The sequence below is a fragment of the Falco punctatus genome, assembly GCF_963210335.1.
Source record: "Falco punctatus genome assembly, chromosome: 16".
NCBI lineage: Eukaryota > Metazoa > Chordata > Aves > Falconiformes > Falconidae > Falco > Falco punctatus.
In genome coordinates this window covers 6,006,065-6,026,136 of record NC_137596.1, presented here as the reverse complement: position 1 = coordinate 6,026,136, position 20,072 = coordinate 6,006,065, and the positions used below count along the sequence as shown (strand labels likewise).

Here is a 20,072-nt window from a genome sequence, read left to right as displayed (position 1 = left end):
GTGTGATCTTGATCATGTTAAATGTAAAAACCATCAAGGGAACCCCGCGAAAAGGAAGCGAACACACATTTCCATCAGCTATATTTTATATGTTAAACAGGGACACATTTTCCTCCTCACAAAACCGCAGGTCCCGTAATCCAAAATGCCATGAAAGTGCTAACGCCATCAGACAACTAAATTAACTTCTCGTTAAAAAAAAAAACAAACCAAACCAAACAAACAAAAAAAAAAAAAAAAGGAAAAAAACCACCTTTTTTGAAATAACGAGACACCGACACGCCACCGGGTTGGTGCTGCACATCCAGCATCCGAGCGAGCGCAGCCTCTCCCGCAGGATTTAACCGAGGAAAGCCCCAGCGCTTCCCTGGAGATGCGGAGGTGCTCCCAGCCAGCAGCTCACAACAGGGAAAAAAGGGGGAAAAATTAAAAATCTTAATTTACCTGGGAATTAACCGCGTTGCGCCGGCAGGAGGATGGGGCGAGGCGCGCACGGCCGGCTGCGCGCTGGCTGGGGCGGGGAGCGCAACCCAGCGCTGCGGCTTTTGGCGAGGAAAAGGGGCCGGGGGACAATTCCGGGGGGGGGGCTGCCGGGCGGTGTCCTCCGAGCTGCAGCACATCGGTGCTGCTCCGAGCAGCCCCGGCAGGACCGAGCGGAGGGACCCCCCCCCCATCCCTCCCCGCACCGGGAGTCGATACGCGGGGGTTTCTCTTACCTGTTGCTGGGGGAGGGGGGGGAGGGGCGTTTCTACTATTTATTTTGGGGTTTTGTTGTATTTTTTTGAGCTCCCGCGTGTGCTGGGAGCCCTGCCCGCGTTCCAGCCTGCCCTGCCGCCCCGGGGGGGGGCGGCGAGCTCCAGGGAGCTCGGGGGGACCGGGCGATGCGTGCCCCCCCCGCCGCCCGTTGCTGTAAAGCCGGGGGAAGTTCGGGGAGCGGAGCCCGGGATTTCCAGGGGAAGGGGAAGCTGGAGGGATCCCGCCCTGTTCCCCTCTCCCGCACCTTCCCAGGCAAAGCTGGGGGCGATGCTGGGGGGAGGCCGGCGGGCACCCCCTCCCCCCGGCCAGCATCGCTGCCCTCGCTCCCGGGAGGGGGGTCCCCGCATCACCACCCCCTCCCTAAGGTGCGCCCCTGCCCTGCGGCGTCCCTGGAGCTGGGGGGGGGGGGCACTGGCGGGGCCGGCGGGGGCGCAGCCCCCCAGAGGCGGGGGCGCCCGGTGTTCCTAGAGGCGGTGGGGCCCGGCGCAGAGGTCCCCCTCCTCCAGGATGTCCACCTCGTCCTCGGGGTCCTGCAGCAGGAAGGGGCCGGGGGGGCCCTTGCGGGGGTCGCCGCCGGCTGGCTCGGGCAGCTCGGGCTCGGGGGAGCTCTGCTCCCGGCCCTCCGCCCCGCCCGGCGCCTTGGGCTCCTCCTGCGTCTTCCGCAGCTGCTTTTTGTGCTTCATCCGCCGGTTCTGGAACCAGGTTTTCACCTGGGGACGAGGCGCGGGGAGGGGGAGAAGGATGGGGGGTGGGGGGGGGAAGAGGAGGAGAGAAAAGAAGAAGGAAAAAAGAGGAGAAAAAATAAAGGGAAAAAGAAAAATAAGAAAAAAAGGAGGAAATAAAAAAAGAAAGATAAAAAGGAAAGAAGGAAATAAAACCCAAAAAGGAAATAAAAAGAGGGGAAAGAAGGGGAAAAAAGAGAACGGAAAAAGAGAAGGGGAAAAAAGAGAAGGGAAAAAAGAGAAGGGAAAAAAGAAGGAGGAAAAAAGAAGGGGAAAAAAGGAGGAAAAAAGAAGGAGGAAAATAGAAGGGGAAAGAAGGAGGAAAAAAGAAGGAGGAAAAAAGAAGGAGGAAAAAAGGAGAAAAAAGAAGCGAAAAAAAGGAGATAAAAAGAAAGGGAAAAAAGAAGGGGGAAAAGGAAGGGGAAAAAGAAGGAAAAAAGAAGAAAAATAAAGAAGGGGAAAAAAGAAAGGGAAAAAAGAAGGGGAAAAAGGGAAAAAGGAGGGTAAAAAGAAGGGGGAAAAAAGGAGGAAGAAAAAGAAGGAGAAAAAGAAGGAGGGGGGAAAAAAAGGAGAAGGGGAAATAACAGGGGAAAAGGAAAAGAATGGGAAAACCCCCGAGAACAAAAATGAGAAGGAGCCGGCGCGGACGCCGCGGGCGGTGCCGGTGCCGGTGCCGGTGCCGCCGCCCCGTACCTGTGTCTCGGAGAGGCTGAGGGCCGTGGCCAGCTCCACCCGCTCGGGCGTGGAGAGGTACCGCTGGATCTCAAAGCGCTTCTCCAGGCCGGAGAGCTGCGAGTCGGAGAAGACGGTGCGGGCCTTGCGGCGGCGGCAGTGCTTCCCGGGCAGCTCGGCGTGCGCCGCGGCCGGGAACAGGGCGGGCACCGGCACCCCTGCGGGGACACCGGCGGCGGGGCGGGGGTCGGGCGGCGGCCGGCGGCCGGGGCAGCCGCGGGGGCCGCCATCCGCCGCCCGCCCCGCCGGGGCTGCAGCGGCTGGGGGCGGCCGCTCCCCCCCTGCCTTTTCGTTGTTGTTTTTTTTTATTAGTCGGGTTATTTTATTTTTTTTCGTTTATTTCGTTTGTGAGGCCGTTTTATCCGTTTGGGTTTGGGGGTTTCGTTGTTTCGAAACGCGGGGCTTCGCCAAGCGCTTCGGCGGCGCCCGCCGCAGCGGGGCAGGGGCAGCGCGGGCAGCGCCCGCAGCCTTTGCGGGGAGGGGGGATCGGCCCGGCGAGGAGGGGCCGGGGCCGGCGGGGAAACCCGCACCCTGCGGGCAATTAACCCGCAACGAAACGGACGAGGGAAAAACTCAAGGAGCCTTGGAAAAGGCTGGGAGGAGAGCGGGCGGGAGGAGCGCGGTGTTCTCCGGGTGTTCGGCGGCCGCGCCGGTGCGTGACTTGGGCTGCCCGGCGAGGAACTTTTGGGGGGGAGGGTGTCCTCCCAGGGCAAGGGCCGGGCCCGGGGGCCGGCAGAGCCCCGGGACCCCCTGCCAGCCCCGGGGAGGGGAACCGGGCCAGCCCCAGCAGCGGCAAAGCGAAGCCCGGTCGCCGTCTGAAGGGACAACGCAAGGAAAAAGGGATGTCACCGGCCCCAAAGGAAATGTCAATAAAATATCAATTAACGGCAAAGGGGGACAAGGCCCGAGATCCCGGGCAGCGTTGAGTGACAAGTAACGGGGCCGGGGGCCCGGGGGGCGGCGGGCGGCTCCTGCCCCGGGGGTCGCAGCCCCGCTCCCGCGGAGGGATGCGCGGAGCTGCCCCGCCGCCCCCCCCGGGGTCTCTGGCCGCTGGGCCGGGTCCCCCCGGGTCCCCCCCGGCGCCCCCGCGATGCCCGCCGGCCCCGAAGGGCGCAGCTGGCGCCCGCGCAGGGCTGCGCTTACCCGAGGCGGTGAGGAAGTAGGGGTGGTGGTGGTGATGCTCCGGCTTGTGCAGGGCAGGGTGCGGGTGGGGCGCCAGCAGGGTGGGGGTCGGCATCAGGGGGTACCCATAGTCCAAGAAGGGGACGCGGGAGGCCAAGGAGCCGGGGAAGTGCTCGGGGGGCACCTCCCGCAAGGGCTTGGGCTTGTGCAGCAGGATGTCCTCGATGAAGAAGGAGGTGGGCCGGGGCGCGGAGCCGGGGGGCACGGCCGAGGTGAAGTTCAGGTTCATGGCGCTTGTCCCCGCCCGGGGCAGCGGGGCAGGGGGCGACCGGGCTGCGCGCTGGCTGCCGCGGGGCTCGGCCGGCCGGCTGCACCGCCCGGGGCCCCAGGAGGAGAAATAAAAACGATAATAAAAAATAAATAGGAATTTACAAAACAAACAAAAATCCGGAGGAAAAATAAATCACAATAATAATGAAAACGCCATTCCCCCAGGCAGGAACACACGGGAAGAGCCGGGGGAGGCGAGGCGGGCGGCTTTGGGCTGCGCGGGGAGCTGCGCGCCTTTGAGGCGCGGTGGGCAGGGGGCTCCGCCGCGAGCCAATGGCGATCGGCCGGGCGGGGGGACGGGCGCGCCGGGCCACCCAAAGCGCCGGGGGGGGCGCGGGGGGGGCGCGGGGGGGGGCGCGCAGCCGCTGCGGAGCCGCGCAGCCTCCGCCGCGCAACGCGGGCGCAGGGTCCCCAGCAGCGCGCAGACCCCGCCCGGCCCCGGCGCTGCCTGGGGGCCTTTTACCCGAACCTGCGCGCTCCCTCTTTTCTATTTTATTTTACTTTTTAAAGGCAAAAACTTGGGGGAATAAAATGAGCGGCGCGTCCCAACGTGTCCCACGCTCCGCTCCTAAGTCGTCCCCTCGCACGCGGTGCCTTCCCGCTCAGGTTATCACCCCCTCGGGGTTTTGCTCCCATCCATCCCCCTCTCCGGTTGTACTAACACTTTTTTTTTTTTTCCCAGTCTTTCCACTGTTTGCCTTTTTTTTTTTTTTTTTTTTTTTTTTTTTTACCCCCCCCCCTAATCTGTAACATTCATTTCCCCGGAGTCAATTTGCTAAAATGAGGGTGATATACCACATCATAGCCGAGATAATTTCGGTTCGCATCTCAGAAAATTGCTCTAATTATTGATGTTAAACTCAGGGAAATTAAAAGAAGGCACTTCTCCTTCATCTCCTGATTTTAAGCTCTAATTTGTTGAAATCGAGTTGTCATCACAATTCCAATCACTACCGTTAATAGTAAAAGTGTTCTAATAGAGCCAGAACTCGCACAACCCATGCTATTAGATAATTAAGAAAGATGTTAGAAAGGCAAGTGCTAATCCTTGGGCACATGGACAGCATTTCCATCTGATCCAGCAGGTAGGACAAATTAATTACCAGACTCAATTAGTCCTAAAAGTACAGTTCTCAGGGAAGTATAAGCCATGTCTTCCATATGGATGAGCTGGTAAATGGTAAATAGATGAGGAAAAAAAAAACCCTTTAAAAGAATAGAAATAGCAATCGTCTGCTTTTAATGAAGCTGGAACTCGGAGCGCCCGAGTTTTCTGGCGGTGCTGTCTCTTCTCCGCCGGCGGTGACGGACACGGTCACGGCAGACACGGTCACGGTGGACACAGTCACGCGTGGGCAAGGGCAGGGGGCAGCCACCTCCCCCCCCCCCCAGGTGGGCAGAGCAGCAGAGCACCCACTCAGGCTTTTAAGAACAACCCGTTATAACACCTGGTAGCTTTGATGTGGCTCCAGCAGTTCCAGAGGGCCAAAACTGAGGGGGCCCAGAGCGCTCCTCTTGCACCTGGAAAACCCACCGGAGCATTTGTCTCTCCGTAACAGGCAGCGTGTGTTACAGCCACGCACATGCTTCGCTTCACACGTGTAGTGCCCACGTGTGGGCAGGCACCAGCGTCACGCACTGAAGTGACACACACACATATATATATATATATATTTATATATATATGTCCACAGGGTTGCAGGTGCAGCGCTGCAGAGGCAGGGGCAGGGCTGGGGGAAAGGCTCACCCACCACAGAGCTGCCTTTCCTGCCGCTGCTGCCCAAACTCCCTCTTTTTCTCCAGGAAAAAATAATTAAAAAACCCAAATCTGTTGCAGCATCCCCTCCTGAAACGCCCGTTTCTGCATCCATCTGGGATTTTGGCCGGGGGTTTAAGAATACAACAGGCTAACAACTTTCTCTGAGGAGCAAATGAGTAAGCAAATGAATTAACAGTGATGAAACGTGTCTAATGCCCAACTTGTTAGCGGAGGGAGTGCAGCCAGGGGGGTGTGAGCCACTTGACTGGCCATTTCATCGGCTGAGATTGCTTCTCCAGGAGAACTGGGGCTTTACTCATCACTGGGGTGTACATATATATATGTACATATATATAATTATTTTTTTTAAAGCAGGTCTGACAGATCAGAGATGCGTTACTTCAGCCACAGCTTTAGGACTCGGCAAGGTGCTTGCCTGTTGGCCACATCGAGGGGCTGCTTTTTTTTCTCTCTTTATTCGGTGTACAGCTGGGGAGGGGGCGATGGGGCCGCTCTCGGAGCCACCTTGCTGCCCCACACCGGGCAGCGGCACGTCAGGCACCGCAGCCCCTCGTGGGTGCCAATTCGAAGGCAAGAAGCAGAGGTGATAACCCCCTGCCTGGGAAGTCCCCTGAAGGGAAGGTAACCCCCAGGACGGGGGGGATCTCTGCACTGCATTCCTCACACCCAGGGCTTTTTCAATTTTAACATTTCAGGGCTTTGGGGGACAGGAAAGGGGTGCCGGGGTGTTTCCCACCATCGGCAGGGTGGCCTTTTTTGCCCTCTAACCTTTTTTTCCCCCTTTGGCCCTCTTCTGCAGGTCCCCACAGTGATGGGGACCCAGCAGTATGGCTCTCACCCCGGGACCCCTAAACACTCCCAGCCCTGGCTGGATCCTTGCCCGTCCCCGAGGACCAGCCCCCCATCCCAAGTTAGCCCCCCTCCCTGGCTGGCCAGGTGTAAGCACACAGGCAGATGTTTCTATGCCTTTTTGCATACACACGTAATTCCGTTTGCTGCCAAATCCATGGGTGAGACAGGTCTCCAGACAGACCCTCTGTGGCCTCCTCTCCATGGTGCAGGGTCCCCTTTGAGGTGGTCCCACAGCTTTTCCTCGGATTTGGCAGGAACTGCCCCAAACCTGGGCAGAAGCTGAGGTCTCGCTGGGCTGAGGGGCACATCTAAGAAAATGAGAGGGGCTGGGGTCAGGGCAAGGTAGCCAAAGCAGCAGGTTTGGCTGATTTACTCACTGTGTGCTTCCCTTCCCATGGGGGGGACCAGAACTGCCCCTTGATGCTGCTCTCTTGCATCCCCCCCAAATGCCGTGTGGGACTGTGTAATAGCTCAGCCTGGAACCCCAAATGGCTCAGACCTCCTCCAGAGGCACATGCCCGTGAACCCAGGTACCACAGAGTTTGCTTCTTAATTCTTCAATAAAATAAAATGATTTCCGCAGGCTCGAAGAGCTCTACAAACTTTGCCGGTGGCGATGCATGCATATCCCCCCATATATCTATAGGCACACACCCCCCTTCATCATTTAATAGCACACATAACACATGTGCTTGCACATAATACATATGTGCTTACACACAATACATCTGTGCTTTGCTTACACAAACACCAGTTGTCATTACTTGCACGCTCCAGATCATTTGCAGGTATTACAGGGAAATTTTGCCTAGGAAAACAGAAATTTATTTGACTTAAAACCCAGGGCGTCATTTAAAAGGTCGGTGCGGCTACATCGATGTTAGTAGCTTTATTTCAGTGTGTTGCATTAGGGATAAATTTGGTGCGGTTTAAAAATACATGCACTTACCTTCCCGTGGCTCTTGAAGAGGTAAGGTAGCTCGGGAGCCCAGCCTTTTCATGCCTTTCAAGACAAATCCACTCAAAAAGGAAGGGTCAAATTAAAACCAGCCAGCCTTGATATGATCAAAATGGGAGCCTGGCTGCAGGAAAGAGGTCTGAAGAGCTCAGTTTGAGTAGCCACACGCCTAACGTAGAGAAAGGTCTTTTGAACACAAAGCATGGCTTAATGGAGAATGTTCCATGCATGATGCTTCAGGCAAAACTGCTCTGCACCCGGCAGGAGCGGGGTGCCTCTGCCCAGAGGCTCCCTGGGTGCTGGTGGAGAGGGAAAAAACAGCCCCCGCAGCCCCTGCCCCATCACCTCCCCTCTGCCTCCGCCTCCACCTGCAAAGGGATAGGTCTCCGAGGTCCCCATGGCCTGTCTCACCTGGCGCTGATGTTGTGCCCGTGACGAGAGATTTTATAAACTCAGTTTAAACGACACGACATAACAGGGGTGGTGGGAAGCCCCTTCTAAATCCGCCCTAGAAGCTTTTACTGGCGTTTCAGTCTTGCCACAGGTAGCATTTTAATGTCGGCAAGCCTCTAGCGTGCCTTAACACCGGCTGAGTGCTGCATTTCTTTCACTTTTGGGAATGAATAACGTCGTGTGACCAAATATTGAATTACCTAATATTTGTTTCCAACTTCAGCCGGGTTCTCTGTACTCGGAGGAGGGCTGGCTTGGGGGGGCTTTGGGCTCCACTGCTGCCCAAATCGAGCCCTGGCAGGCTGTCCCGGGGTGGATGGCGTGATCTACAGGGCGGAGAGAGGCTGGGAGGGGAAAGAAAATGTCAAAGAGCAGTTTGCCTGCTAGCCGGGGCTGATGGCAGCACCAGGAGAAGATCCAGCCAAGTCTGCCAAGGCTCCAAACTCTGCCACCCCTTGGCTTCTGCTGCCTGGAGAACACGTCGCCCCCAGCCCAGGGGCTGGCACTTTCCTGCGTTTGTAGCTGTGATGAGAAGACAGAGTGAGAAATAAAGTAACCCACCTGCTGGTTTTATTCCAGGACAAGAAATGCTCAGGTTAGAAGCTGGGTCTGTGTTACCCTGACAGCATCCCTGAATCTACCCACAGGCGTCGCGGTGATTTCAGGGCTACGACTCGGTGAGAAGCGCGGGGAGGGATGGAAGTGCTGATGCCAGGGCAGCCACGTTACGAAGTGACTGAGTCAGGAAAGCACTTCTGAGGCTTGTATCGCTACCATAACAGCAAGAATCTGGGATATAAAGCGTTATGGCATCAATGACAGGCAAAATAAAATCTGAAGAGTAAAAGCTTTGTCTGTAGCTTCCTTGCACGGCCCCCAAACCCAACTGCCTGTGCACGGGCTCAGGGGTTTCACTCCTAAATCTATTTTATCTCTGTACTGAGAAGTTGCCTTGTTAGCTGATAATCCTGAGCATTTTTGAAGACAGCGTACTTACAGAAAGAGAATGAAAGTATTAATATTGACAGGTTTGGTCTAAACACTTTCCCTAAAATAGTGACTCTTATTAATTCAGACTTACGATCTTTTAAATTACCTAATATTTGTTTTCAACTTCAGCAGGGTTATCTGTACTATTCCTAAACACAGCGAGATTATTCCTTCTCTTTCTTTATTTATTTTTCTTTCTTCCTTTCCTTCTTTCTTTTTCTTTTTCTTCCTTCCTTTCTTTTTCTTTCTTTCTTCCTTCCTTCATTTCTTTCTTTCTTTTTCTTTCTTCCTTTCTTTTCTTTTCTTTCTTTGTTTTTCTTTCTTTCCTTTTTTCTTTTCTTTTCTTTCTTTGTTTTTCTTTCTTTCCTTTTTTCTTTTCTTTTCTTTGTTTTTCTTTCTTTCTTTTTCTTTCTTTTTTCTTTTCTTTTCTTTCTTTTTCTTTCTTTTCTTTTCTTTTCTTTTCTTTTCTTTCTTTTTCTTTCTTTCTTTCTTTCTTTCTTTCTTTCTTTCTTTCTTTCTTTCTTTTTTTCTTTCTTTCTTTCTTCCTTTCTTTCTTTCTTTCTTTCTTTCTTTCTTTCTTTTTTTCTTTCTTTCTTTCTTCCTTTCTTTTCTTTCTTTTCTTTCTTTCTGGAATGAGTCAGGAATTGGGAGGGAGGCTTAGAAGTTTCCCTGGGACCTGCTTTCAATTACTTTTCATTTGGTTACATCTCAGTTCCTCCTCATCGTGTGAGCAACCCATGGGCATTGCTTACTCCCTCGAGGCGAAGGTGATTATTTCACCCAAGACCATCTGTACTTTGGGATCTCGGCTAATCCTTTGCTCTCAAAAAATCCATTCTTGCTGCCGTAGTCACTGCTTTGCTCTTGCCTTTAGCACATTAATGCTTATTCATTTTCTCTCGTTCCAGCTGTGTAGCAATCATTTGCACATTTTGCACATCTCAACATTTTGATTCACTTTTTTGTGCTAATGACTCAGGACCTCCCTGGTTTCCCTCATTTCGTGATCTATGAACCTTGTGCATCCTTGCTTTTAACCTGCGGGGCAGGATAATCCTCCTTTTCCCTTTCTTATCCATTGAACCTTTATTTTGCTCCTATTGTTTTCCTACTGTTCTTTGTGGTTTTCCTCGGATTACTTTTCATACTCCTTCTGGAGCTCCTGGTTCCTCATGCAAACCTCCTATGCCTTTTCTACTCAGAGGAATACTTTCAATATATAATAGCCAAGGCTGACCTCAGGCTGGTGTAAGCCAGGAGTAACTTCTGTGAAAACCAATGGAGCATATAAATCTAAACGATGCAAATATTTCTTTCTAAATGATTCTTTTCAATTCCACTCTTTACTTTCCAGCTTTAAAGTAGAAATGAAAATAAAAAGCACTCCAATGATGCACTCCGGGGTCAGAGGAAGCTTTTGTGGCCACGCAGTCCCACCTCCCGAATCGCAGGAGCCAGATTTCATCCCGTGACCCCTGTATCAAACTCAGAAGAAACATCCAACCTAGGCAGCCTGTGGAGTAAGAATCCAGTTTTCTCACTCTTTATGTTGGATACATCAGCAAGTGTACATAGGGAATACGTGTTGACAAATAGGGTGAATGAGCAGCTTTCCCTTCTCTCCAGATCTCTAGCAAGCCCCTCCATCCTTGCGTACTTGTACTTTGAGTAGCTCTGTTGAAAATCTGCGAGTATTTACGAACTCTGCACTAAGCTTCGGTAAATATGATTCACCCTCTGGTTAGAAAGTCAATCTCTGCTAAAGAGCAGGTTTTACAAATTGCCTGGGACAAGCCTCAACATACTGGCAGTTTTTCCTCCTGGTTTAAATATACAAATTGTTGTATCAGCCCATGCTGAGAGAGAAGATGCCCATGAACGTCATGTCTTACCTACGTCTGTCACACTGCCACATGCGCAGCGATGGTCACAAACTGGTGCTGCTTCGGCTGATCACTTTATTAAAAGAAAAGGAATCATTCTTGATTGTAAGATAATTAAACCTTTTTCTTTCATGTTGGCTCCAAACAGATTGCAAAACTCGTTGGACCTAGTTTACAAAAAAGATAACTTTTTGGATGATCAAAGGAAGAGATTGGTTCCATTACTTGCATTAGTCAGAGTTGTCTGTGCTGTGGCCTTCAGAATAAAGGCAGAAATGTACTTTAGAAAGATCTGAGTAACACACTTTACTCGAAACATTTTTGTATTATAGAGCTTCTTGACTGTTTCAGCTTACTCCGTATCCGTGCACTTTATTTTAAGCACTTCAGAAGTGGGTGACAGGGGAAAAAGATAGAATCTAGTCAGCATCTCACATATGCATCTTCAAATAATGCTTTAAAACTGGAAATTGCATTTTAAAATAGCATTTTTTCCATTTCCAAGGATGAGGTATTCAAATGCTGACATGTTGTCATACAATACTGCCTGCTGTTACAACCACTTTCTCGCATTCGTCAACGTTATTTTTAAATGGAAATATTAAAACACTCTAGGTCATCTGAAACAAGTAACGATGCAGGCAAATGCCTCATAATGAATTAGTAAGATAATATTTGCATGGTTCTCCCATGCTTCAAAAAATAAACAATTTATTTAGTCTGCAATATTTGATTCAGCCCAGCTATTCCTTGCTCTTTCCGATGTTTTAGTTTAATATGATTTCCTGCTAAAAAAAAAAATTATATGAGCCTCGTACATCCCTCCCGAACTCTCCTTTTTCCCCATACCACGGTAAGGTTTTAACAGAGCAGCCAATTTGCGTCAAATTAGTCGGGTGACCAGCGGTCTCAAACATGTATTTTCCCAAAATGTATCCGGAGTAGGTGGCTGGACGGGAGGCAGGGACACGGCTCCCAGAGCGCAGCCTGCCCGGCGGGGCTGGGTCGGTGACCCCCCGCTCCCCCAGACCCCAGGCAAAGGCAGGTGCACCCACGCTGGCTCACGGGAGGATGCTGCGGGGGCTGCAACAGATTTAGCGGCAGGGGAGGGAAACCCAGCTGGCTGAAAAGCTGACCGGGGGGGTTTCACGTTGCGAGAAATGCGGGATGCCCTTCCAGCCATCGCCTCTGCCAAAACGTGGGCACCGAACCCGGCTGGAAGGCTGCCTCGCCGGGGACCGCGGGGGACAGCGACTGCACGGCCAGGGCCTATTCCAGCAACAGCACAGGCTATAGGAGCATCTTCAATAATTATTCATTAAAGTCTAGAGGGGCTTCTAGGGGGAATGGTCACTTTGTGACGAATGTCACCGACCGCGGGATCCGTTCTGCGCCATGTACGCACGCCAGAGGGCTTTGTGTACGGGCTGGGCACGTCCTGCAGAACAAAGACTTGCAGAAGTTTTCCAAGACTTCCCCAACTCGAAGAAAGAGCCTTACATGCAAAGCTCAGCATCTTTTTTCGAAGAGAAGTGTGATAGAAAACTGCACAGATGTAGAAACACGCTACAATTTCTTACCTATGGGACGCACAGATTTGATGTATTTTTGGCCTTGCTTATATATTTTGGTCTTAGCTCCGCTCAGCTGGGATTTTTAATAATGAGTTATGTGGCTTCCTAGTTCATAAATACGTTACCTGCTTTTCAAAACTAATGTTAGAAATTATCCATGCAATGTAATCACCGGGCCCACCATCGCGAAGAAAGTGTTCATTCTCTGCCAGAATCTGCTCTTGTTTTCTTTTGACTTTGGGAGGATCAAGACTTGGCATTCAACAGCCTACCACAGTCGTTGCAAATTGCTTTGCCATTTGTTATTAAACATGGAAAATTAAACCTGGAAGTCCAACAGGGCAAGAGCCATAAGCCTGAATGGAGGAAAACAGCAGCAGTTATGGGGAACAACATATTATACAAAACATCCTCAAAGCTAAGGGTGTTTTAGATTATTACAGGCTTGTGCATCCTTCTAACATGGTCCCAAACATGAGCTGTGTGCGTGCACGCTCGTGTGGCTGCTTGTCCCTGCATTTCTGTCCAACTGAGATCAGTGCTTGAGTCTCAAAATAGGTACAAAAAGGAGATTTTTCCAGTTTGTATCCTCTGGCAAATGCAATTTCCCTCCCAACACACATTAAATTCATTTAGCCTAGTGCATTTTTAATAGACATTATTCATCTATTACCTTAATGAGCTTGTGGTGAAAGCATATTGCCTCCCAATTTTAACAAAAGCAGTCTAATATTGCTGCAGCTTTTTCCCCTTTTGCCTTCTAAGGCAGCAGCACGGCAGGGGGAAGAAAAAAGCTATAGAGACAGATAAGGTTTTTATTCTGTGTCACAACACTACATTAAGAATAAAACCTTCCACTTAAACACTTAAATGAAAACATCGAGAAACTAATTTACCATTTGTAACCACATGATTTAAGTAGGAGCAGCTTTAATTTTCTTCCCATTTTCCTCATATTCAATGTGAGCCCACATTAGATTTCACTGGCTCAAATCACAACACTTAAAGCCACTTTCATTTTCTTTTTGATTAAATAATTGAAATTCCTGTCACTGCCTGCACTTTACTAGCACACAAATTTTATGTGTAAAGATAAATACTCTTTCTTTCTCCCTTCCCTGGCTATAGGCTTTTTTTTTTTTTTTTTTTCTTCTTTTTTTTTTCCTCTTTCCAGTTTAATCTTAAAAGCAGGCAAGGTTTAGTTTATTGATAGTTCCATAAAATGGATCAGTACTCCATTCACCTATTTCGCAGAATTATACCGCTCCCATTAAGTGATTGTTTGGAGAAATTATGGAAAGCCATCTTCTCTAATTTAGCTGTTATCGTTGTAAGGTTATTGCTATCCAATCCTAAAAGGACGGGAAGCCTGGATCCTCGCGTGCTGCTCCCTCTCCCACATGCACATCCATTAATGTCCGAAGCCTTGATTTTTATTTAAGTATTTGTTTCAATTAGGGTAACAAGTTTGATTAATGCTCCCTAATAAGTTACTCTGACAAAATTCAAGACACTCTCCATTGCAGCTCGGTGAACGACCGGGTCAATACATGGCATCGATGGGCACTGCCTGTAATGAGCACCCGGCTTGAGCGCGGCTTCCAGCTCCGGGGGGAAACACCTGCGGGACTCCCCCACACTGGCCGCATCCAACGTGTCTTGCAGGGCTGTGGCAAAGCCCATTTCCATTTATTTTTCTCCTGTGGGATGGAATTAGCACCCTTTAACCACCACCCCCCCCAATGCACCCTGCCTCCCAGCGCGCGCCCTGCAGGGGCTGCGGGGCTCATTGTCTTCACCCCAGCTGGTCTCGGGCCATGAGGGTGGACAGTTGTCACATCCCAGGGGACACGGAGGGTGGGGGTGCTCGAGCAAGGCAGTTTCACGAACCTGGGGCTTCGTTATTAATTCTGGCTTAGACTTTGGAGCAAGTGACCCTGCACGAGCTGCTTTGGTCGGGGTCCTCCGAAGGGGTTGAACTCTGATTAATAACATTTAGGTCTGCATACCTCGGTGTCTCTGTGCTTCAGTTCCTTATACATGCAGCGTATCTATCTATTTATCCCTTATCTATCATCTGTCTCTCTCTGTCTCATGGGTGCTCTGTACTTCTCAGCATCAGCTTCACGATTTAACTCAACACTTACTTCCAGCGGCCACTAACCGCAGATTTGGCACAGAAATTTGGTTTGTGTTGCCTAAAGACCCCAGCAAAAGACCTACAAAAGACATCTAAGTGAATTTAGAGACTCTGGAGCCCCTGTTACATCCCCTAATGGACAAAGGCTCATATAAAGCTTCGTACCCCTCCCACTTTGTGGGCGCATGGAAGCGAAGAGCTGGATCCACGCCGGACCCTGCTGTTTTAACCTGCTTTCCCGAGGCATCCAGCTTCCCTGACAAGGAGGTACCGCAGGGTCATGACGGCTGTGGGAGAGGAGCGGGGCTATTGGCACCACGAGGGATGAGGGATATGGAAATAAATTGATAAGGAACCGGACTGCCATGAACAACCAGCTTCCAGAAGCAACACCCATTAAGTCTCCCAGCAAGAACCGTTTTGCCATCACATTTCTGGGAGTTCTCTCCTAATCTGACACCTTGATTTTTCCTGGGCGATGCTTACGAAGTGTAGAGGCCCTTACAGTGTTCTGAGGGGTCACGAGGCGCATGAAGATTTCTTCCCTTTCTGCAGCAGCACCGATCAGAAGGGCAGCAAGCGTTGCCTCTGCAGCGAGCTTTTCACCGGTGCAAAATAATACAGAGCGTGAGCAGACATGAAGCGGCAGCGGGTGACGTGGGTGTACCTGTGTCACCCCACCGAGTACAACACGAGCTCTCGGAGCCACAACCACCACCGAGCACGAGGGTGTGACTGCAGCGACGTTTATAAAAGCGGAGACACAAATGAGAGTGCGCATCTAAATCAAGCCCGATTTCCCAGTCTGGCAAATCAAGACTGGCAATGCTTAGGGTAATAAAACCCAAATAAAATTCCAGCCGTGCAAATAGCTTTGTGCTAATAGGGCTGGCAGCCAGCTCAAAGGCTGCCCTAGGCCAGGTCCCTGCTCCAAACGTGCCGTGCCCGTCCCCCCTGGGCAGGGGTGGCTCTGACAGCCTGGCTGCTGCATTCCGCCCCCGTTCCTGCCCCATAACCGCCACCCTTTTCAGATGCTCTGTATCAACCAGGCCAACCCAACCAGCAGCTTCATCCCTCAGCACACAGCAACACCGTCCTCTTTGCTTAGGAGGAAAAGTCCGGATAATTTTACAGTTCCCATGGAACAGCAATACCTTCCTGCTGACCTCGTGCCCCCACCAAAGCAGTGACAACTTGGAATTTTGTAGAGTTCTTGGAGAAAAGGTTTGTGACCGTTAAGGTGTCCAGGTTTTCTCAGCTGAGACAGTGGGAGATGCTGCCCTGTGCTGCCAGCCTGGCCACGCTCGTGCATGATACACCGTCAGGAAAGGCGATAAAGGCGACTTCCATTGTCACAGACACAATTCCAGACAATTTAAAAGCCTTCCTGACAGTGTGGCATATGCATGTTCTAACGGGGGTTGAAAAAAAAAACCCCAAACCAGCCAAAACAAACTTCCAGAGGAAAATTTGCCACCAGCATTTGCAAGCGAGTTAGGTCCAGAAGTCAGGGACCTCTCTGTGAACGCAAGGTCAGCCACTGCCTTTGGTGCTGAAAGGAGGTCCGAGAACCAGAAGAAAAACATCTTTGTGATTGCCCCTCCCTTCCCCTCCAACTATTCACCCCAGAGGACATTGTTAACATATAATAACTGGGCATGTCAGAATCAATTAGGCAACTCATAATAAAGCAGATGCTGCTATTGTGAAGACGACGCAGTGCAAGTATGGGTCTAGGAAGGTCCTCAGCACCGTCCAGGCTAAGCAGATATGATGCTAATTGAATTCTTGCTGGCGATTTTTCACCCCTAAATGAACAAGAAAGAGAGGAATCTTAGAGTCTCATCTGTTTAGCTTGTGAACAGGAAAATGTTTTCAAGGCCGGTAAATGAGCAACCTAATCCGCAGGGACGCTAGCAAGGAGGGGTGTCTTCAAGAACAGCAACGCCCCAAACCCTTGATATGTCGAATATGAGTTGAATATGTTCCCACAACAGCAGCAAGGGTCAGGAGGTTGGTTATTTTAGATAACCTTAAGGAAAGTGTGCATTTCTGCAGTTTTTCCTTGGCTGGAGATCCCACAAAAGGTGGCACAAGGGCTTCTCACGCTGCCCCTGCACACCATCCGCGCCACTTGCACCAAGGCACTGGCAGAGCCGTGAGGATGCTCTGACAGCACAGGTATTTCAAATATGGACAGAAGAAGGACTCAGTCCCTGGGCACCTGAATTAAAAACTGCTCCTCTCCGAGCCCCTTTACTGTGTTTAGCACCTAAAAATCTGCCTCTTCAAACCTGCCCGCACTCTCCCCCATTCCTGGGGAAGGCTACTGGGCAGCAAAGCTGGGGTGCAGCGGGACCCCAGGCTCTCCTCGACGGTGCTCAGCCTCCCCTGAGCCCAGAGAAGAGAAAGGAGCCCTTTCCCTGAGGGTTTAGATGCCAGTTTGCAAGTTAAGCCTCACTGAGCTGAAGGTGAGGATGCTCAGATAAGCTGGAGGTGAGGATGCTCAGATTTTATGTGGACTGAAACCTAAATTCCAGGGTTAAACCTGCTGGGTATGATTTTTTGGCTACCAGCCTTGCTTCTTATTACTACTGGCACAAAAGAAGTGATTTCTCCACCTCATAGTTATCAATGAGTAATTAAGTCTCTTCTAGTAACCCTATGCTAAGGAGGCCTTTTAAATTAAAATATTTTCCATTTGATTTTGTTAGCTGCTAACTGAAGATGGGGAAAAACAGGCTAATTACAGCTATCCTAATTAAGCTGCTACAATAAGCCATAATACCCCTGTATTTATCACTTTTGTGCTGGACACTTGAACCTGTTGTGGTTTGTAATCGGCGTGTCTGCGTCGGGGCTGCGAGCTGGCGTCCTCCTGCCCTGCTCCAGCCAGAGCTGGGATGGGAAGTGTGGAAACAAACCCTCTGCCCGTGAAAGTGTAATTGGGGTCATTTATGAGGCTTTCTGGTTAGCTGCAGACCTAGGTCAGGGAGCTGGGCTGGGCTGTAGCACGCTAGGTGGATCGGGGCGTGTTTTATTAAAGAGGAATGTTGGCATTAGTGGTGAGCAGCGCAAACGTGGCCGCTTTAGAGAGGTAGGAGCAGAGCCTGAGCTCAGATCAACGCCCGGGCACCCGGCGGAGCCGCTCGCAGAGCCTCAGCGAGCCTCTGCTGGCGTTCAGGGGTGAAAAAGCTCTCGTGCCTCAGTTTCCCCACCCGCGGACAGGAGATAGGGCAGTGTTTCAGGGGACTGAGGCATCACCCACGCTGCTTCACCACCTCCACCGCCTGGCACCCCCCAGCCCACCGGGCAGCCGCAGCAAGGGTGAGCCCACGCTGCACCCACAGCGAGCTGCCCGAAAAAGCCCCCAAGGAAAGGAAGCCCACGGGTGCTCACAGCTGCTCCGGGATGCCTCCACGCCTCCACGCCTCCCTCCCCCTGCAGCAGCCACGGGCTCTCCTCGCTGCTGCCGCACCAGCAAGCGTTTGCCTTCATCCTTGGGGATGCGCAGGAAGGGTGGGCACACCCCAAGCGGAGCCCATGCTCACCCCCAGCCTCAGAGGCAACAGAGGGAGTCAAGGGGTGTAACTGGACATGGGCACACATGGCAGAGCAGGGATAGTGCCAGTTTTTCCAACTTTTACCCTGGTTTTAATCTCCTCTTGCCATAAAGCACGGTGAGGCTGAGGGGAGCAGAGCTCGGGCACTGCTGCGCATCCCTGGCGCGGACAGCACGTCGTTCCAGCTTCTGTTTTTTCTGCAACAAGGGAGTAATAAAAAGAAAACAAACGGTTCAGACCCACACACTAACCCAGAATAATATTTGGGTGGAAAAGCCAGGTTCCAAACACCCCAGAAATGCTGGGGAAGGGCTGAAATCCAGCCAGAGCAAGCAGCACGCAATGCCAGCCCCTGTTTGTTTGTTTTTTGTTTTTTTTGGGGGGGGGCTGGGGCTGTCCCTTACTGCCAGGCTGTTACGTGTGGGTTGGGGGAAGATGCACAAGTCGCCAGCACTCACGGTGCCGAATGGAAGCGCTTTCCTTCAGCCGAGCTCTAATGCAGACACAAATGGGTTTACGGGGAAAAAGCCTCCCCCGGCTGCGCCTTGCGGAGCTGGGGGCAGACACGTCTCCGTGGGAGCTGGGGGGGGGCAGGTGCTGGCACCCACCGGGATGTGTGCTACAGGGTGGGCGTTGGGCACCCTAGGGATGAGAAACAGCAGCTTTGCATGCTCGGCTTCACAGCGGGAAAGCTGCCGGTTCAAAGCATCCCCGAGAAGCAGGACTGGTATTTGCTAAATCCAGACCGCGCTGATTGCAAGGGAGCAAAAGCCTTTTCCCTCTGGTGCCCGAAGGACTCGCCAGCCCGGAGGAGCTGCTGGTTTTCTGGGGAAAAACCCAGTTCCCAGCAGCTATGTGGAGACACGCAGCACGGCTGATGGATACCCCCAGCTCATCCGCAGAAAGACCCTTCCCTCGTCCCTGTCTGCGAGAAACCTCAGGGCTCAAAGGATCCTGTGGCGTAAAACTGGAAAACAGGCTTTTTTCTGGCTAAAAAGTTGGCATTTCACAGGCCCAGAGAGCTGTGGTTACAGGTATGACTTGGTTTTTCAGGGCGCTGCCAAGGATCCAATCCAAGGGGAAAACTGCCTTTTCCCAGACTAAGGAACACCAAGGCTCCCTCCAAGGTGGGCTTTGGCTTCTGCACCCTCCACTGCAGCCCTTCTCTCCCCCCCTCCATCACTTGCTTTTCCTCCCTGGGTGTCAGACAGCTCCAGTGGCCCTTCTGCCTCGTGTCAAGGGGTGGGCTTTGGGCTCCGGGTCCCCTCCTCGGAGCGCGGGGCAGGTGGGGTGACAGCCTGTAAAACCATCCCGGCACGAAACGCTTGTGGCTTTCTGGGTGGATCAGCTCTCCCCCGCCGGGCTCGGGGGGCTGAAAGCCACCGAGGGGACACGCAGGTACCCTGTGCGCTGCAAGAGCGATGCTGTTCTACCTGCCTCACCTTACCCAGCTGAAAAAAATACAGTGGCTGCAGCCCGTGTGTACAGCGAGACAGCAAATGTGTTCAAATAACAAATGGTTGTCTAATAAAAGTGCACTCATCTCAATTAAATTGGGGGAGGGGGGCGTTCATCAGTCTTTTGAGGACAAAGTCCCAGTTAAGCCCCACAATCGCGCCGCAGACACTCGGGCATGAACCAGTCAATGGTTGTTAGTTGTGCCGAAGTTTAATGTCAAGCACCCCCCAAAAAAATAAAGAACGACGAGGGGTGTGATCTTTGCGCCAAACACCACCGCCACGGTGGAAATACTCTGAGGAAGGAAAGAAGAAATTGTTAAATCATGTCATTTTACTGTTCTGCAAGAAAGGGCACCCAGCGCTGCCCACACTTACGAGGCCATTCAGAGCTGATTTATCGCTTCAGACCACAGAGACAAAATCAAGCCATTACAACCTTTTAAAAGCTTTCTTGCAACAAACTAAAAATATCCAGTGCTGACAGATGCAAGCTGTCAATAAGGAATTTAAGAACTCAGTATGAAGAGTGGAAAGAGTGCGAAGTCTTGATAAACATCTCAAATTGGGTCTTACTCAGTGGGAAACAAGTAGTTTATAGTGGTAATTGTAAAGGGCATTTTACATTGAATCAATTAAATGAAAATCTTTTAAACCCTTTTTAAAAAGAGACCTTTTTAAGTTAACAGGTGATTTTAATTGGAACCATGGGACTTGCATCACGGGAGGTGGGTTGGGTTTTTTTGTTGAGATTTTTTTT

General features: G+C 51.4%; 1 protein-coding gene across 1 annotated transcript in view; it reads right to left on the bottom strand.

The window, feature by feature from the left end:
* Positions 1-302: 302 nt before the first annotated feature.
* BSX (brain specific homeobox) overlaps positions 303-20,072 on the bottom strand; it is a 28,780-nt gene continuing 9,010 nt past the window's right edge. Inside the window, exons 2-3 of the mRNA XM_080366860.1 lie at positions 3,354-19,608; positions 303-2,368 (exon numbers count right to left, since the gene is read on the bottom strand). Of these exons, the coding sequence (XP_080222986.1) occupies positions 1,221-2,368; positions 3,354-3,621 (1,416 nt within the window). The 5' untranslated portion in view covers positions 3,622-19,608 and the 3' untranslated portion in view covers positions 303-1,220. The remainder of the gene's footprint in view (positions 2,369-3,353; positions 19,609-20,072) is intronic.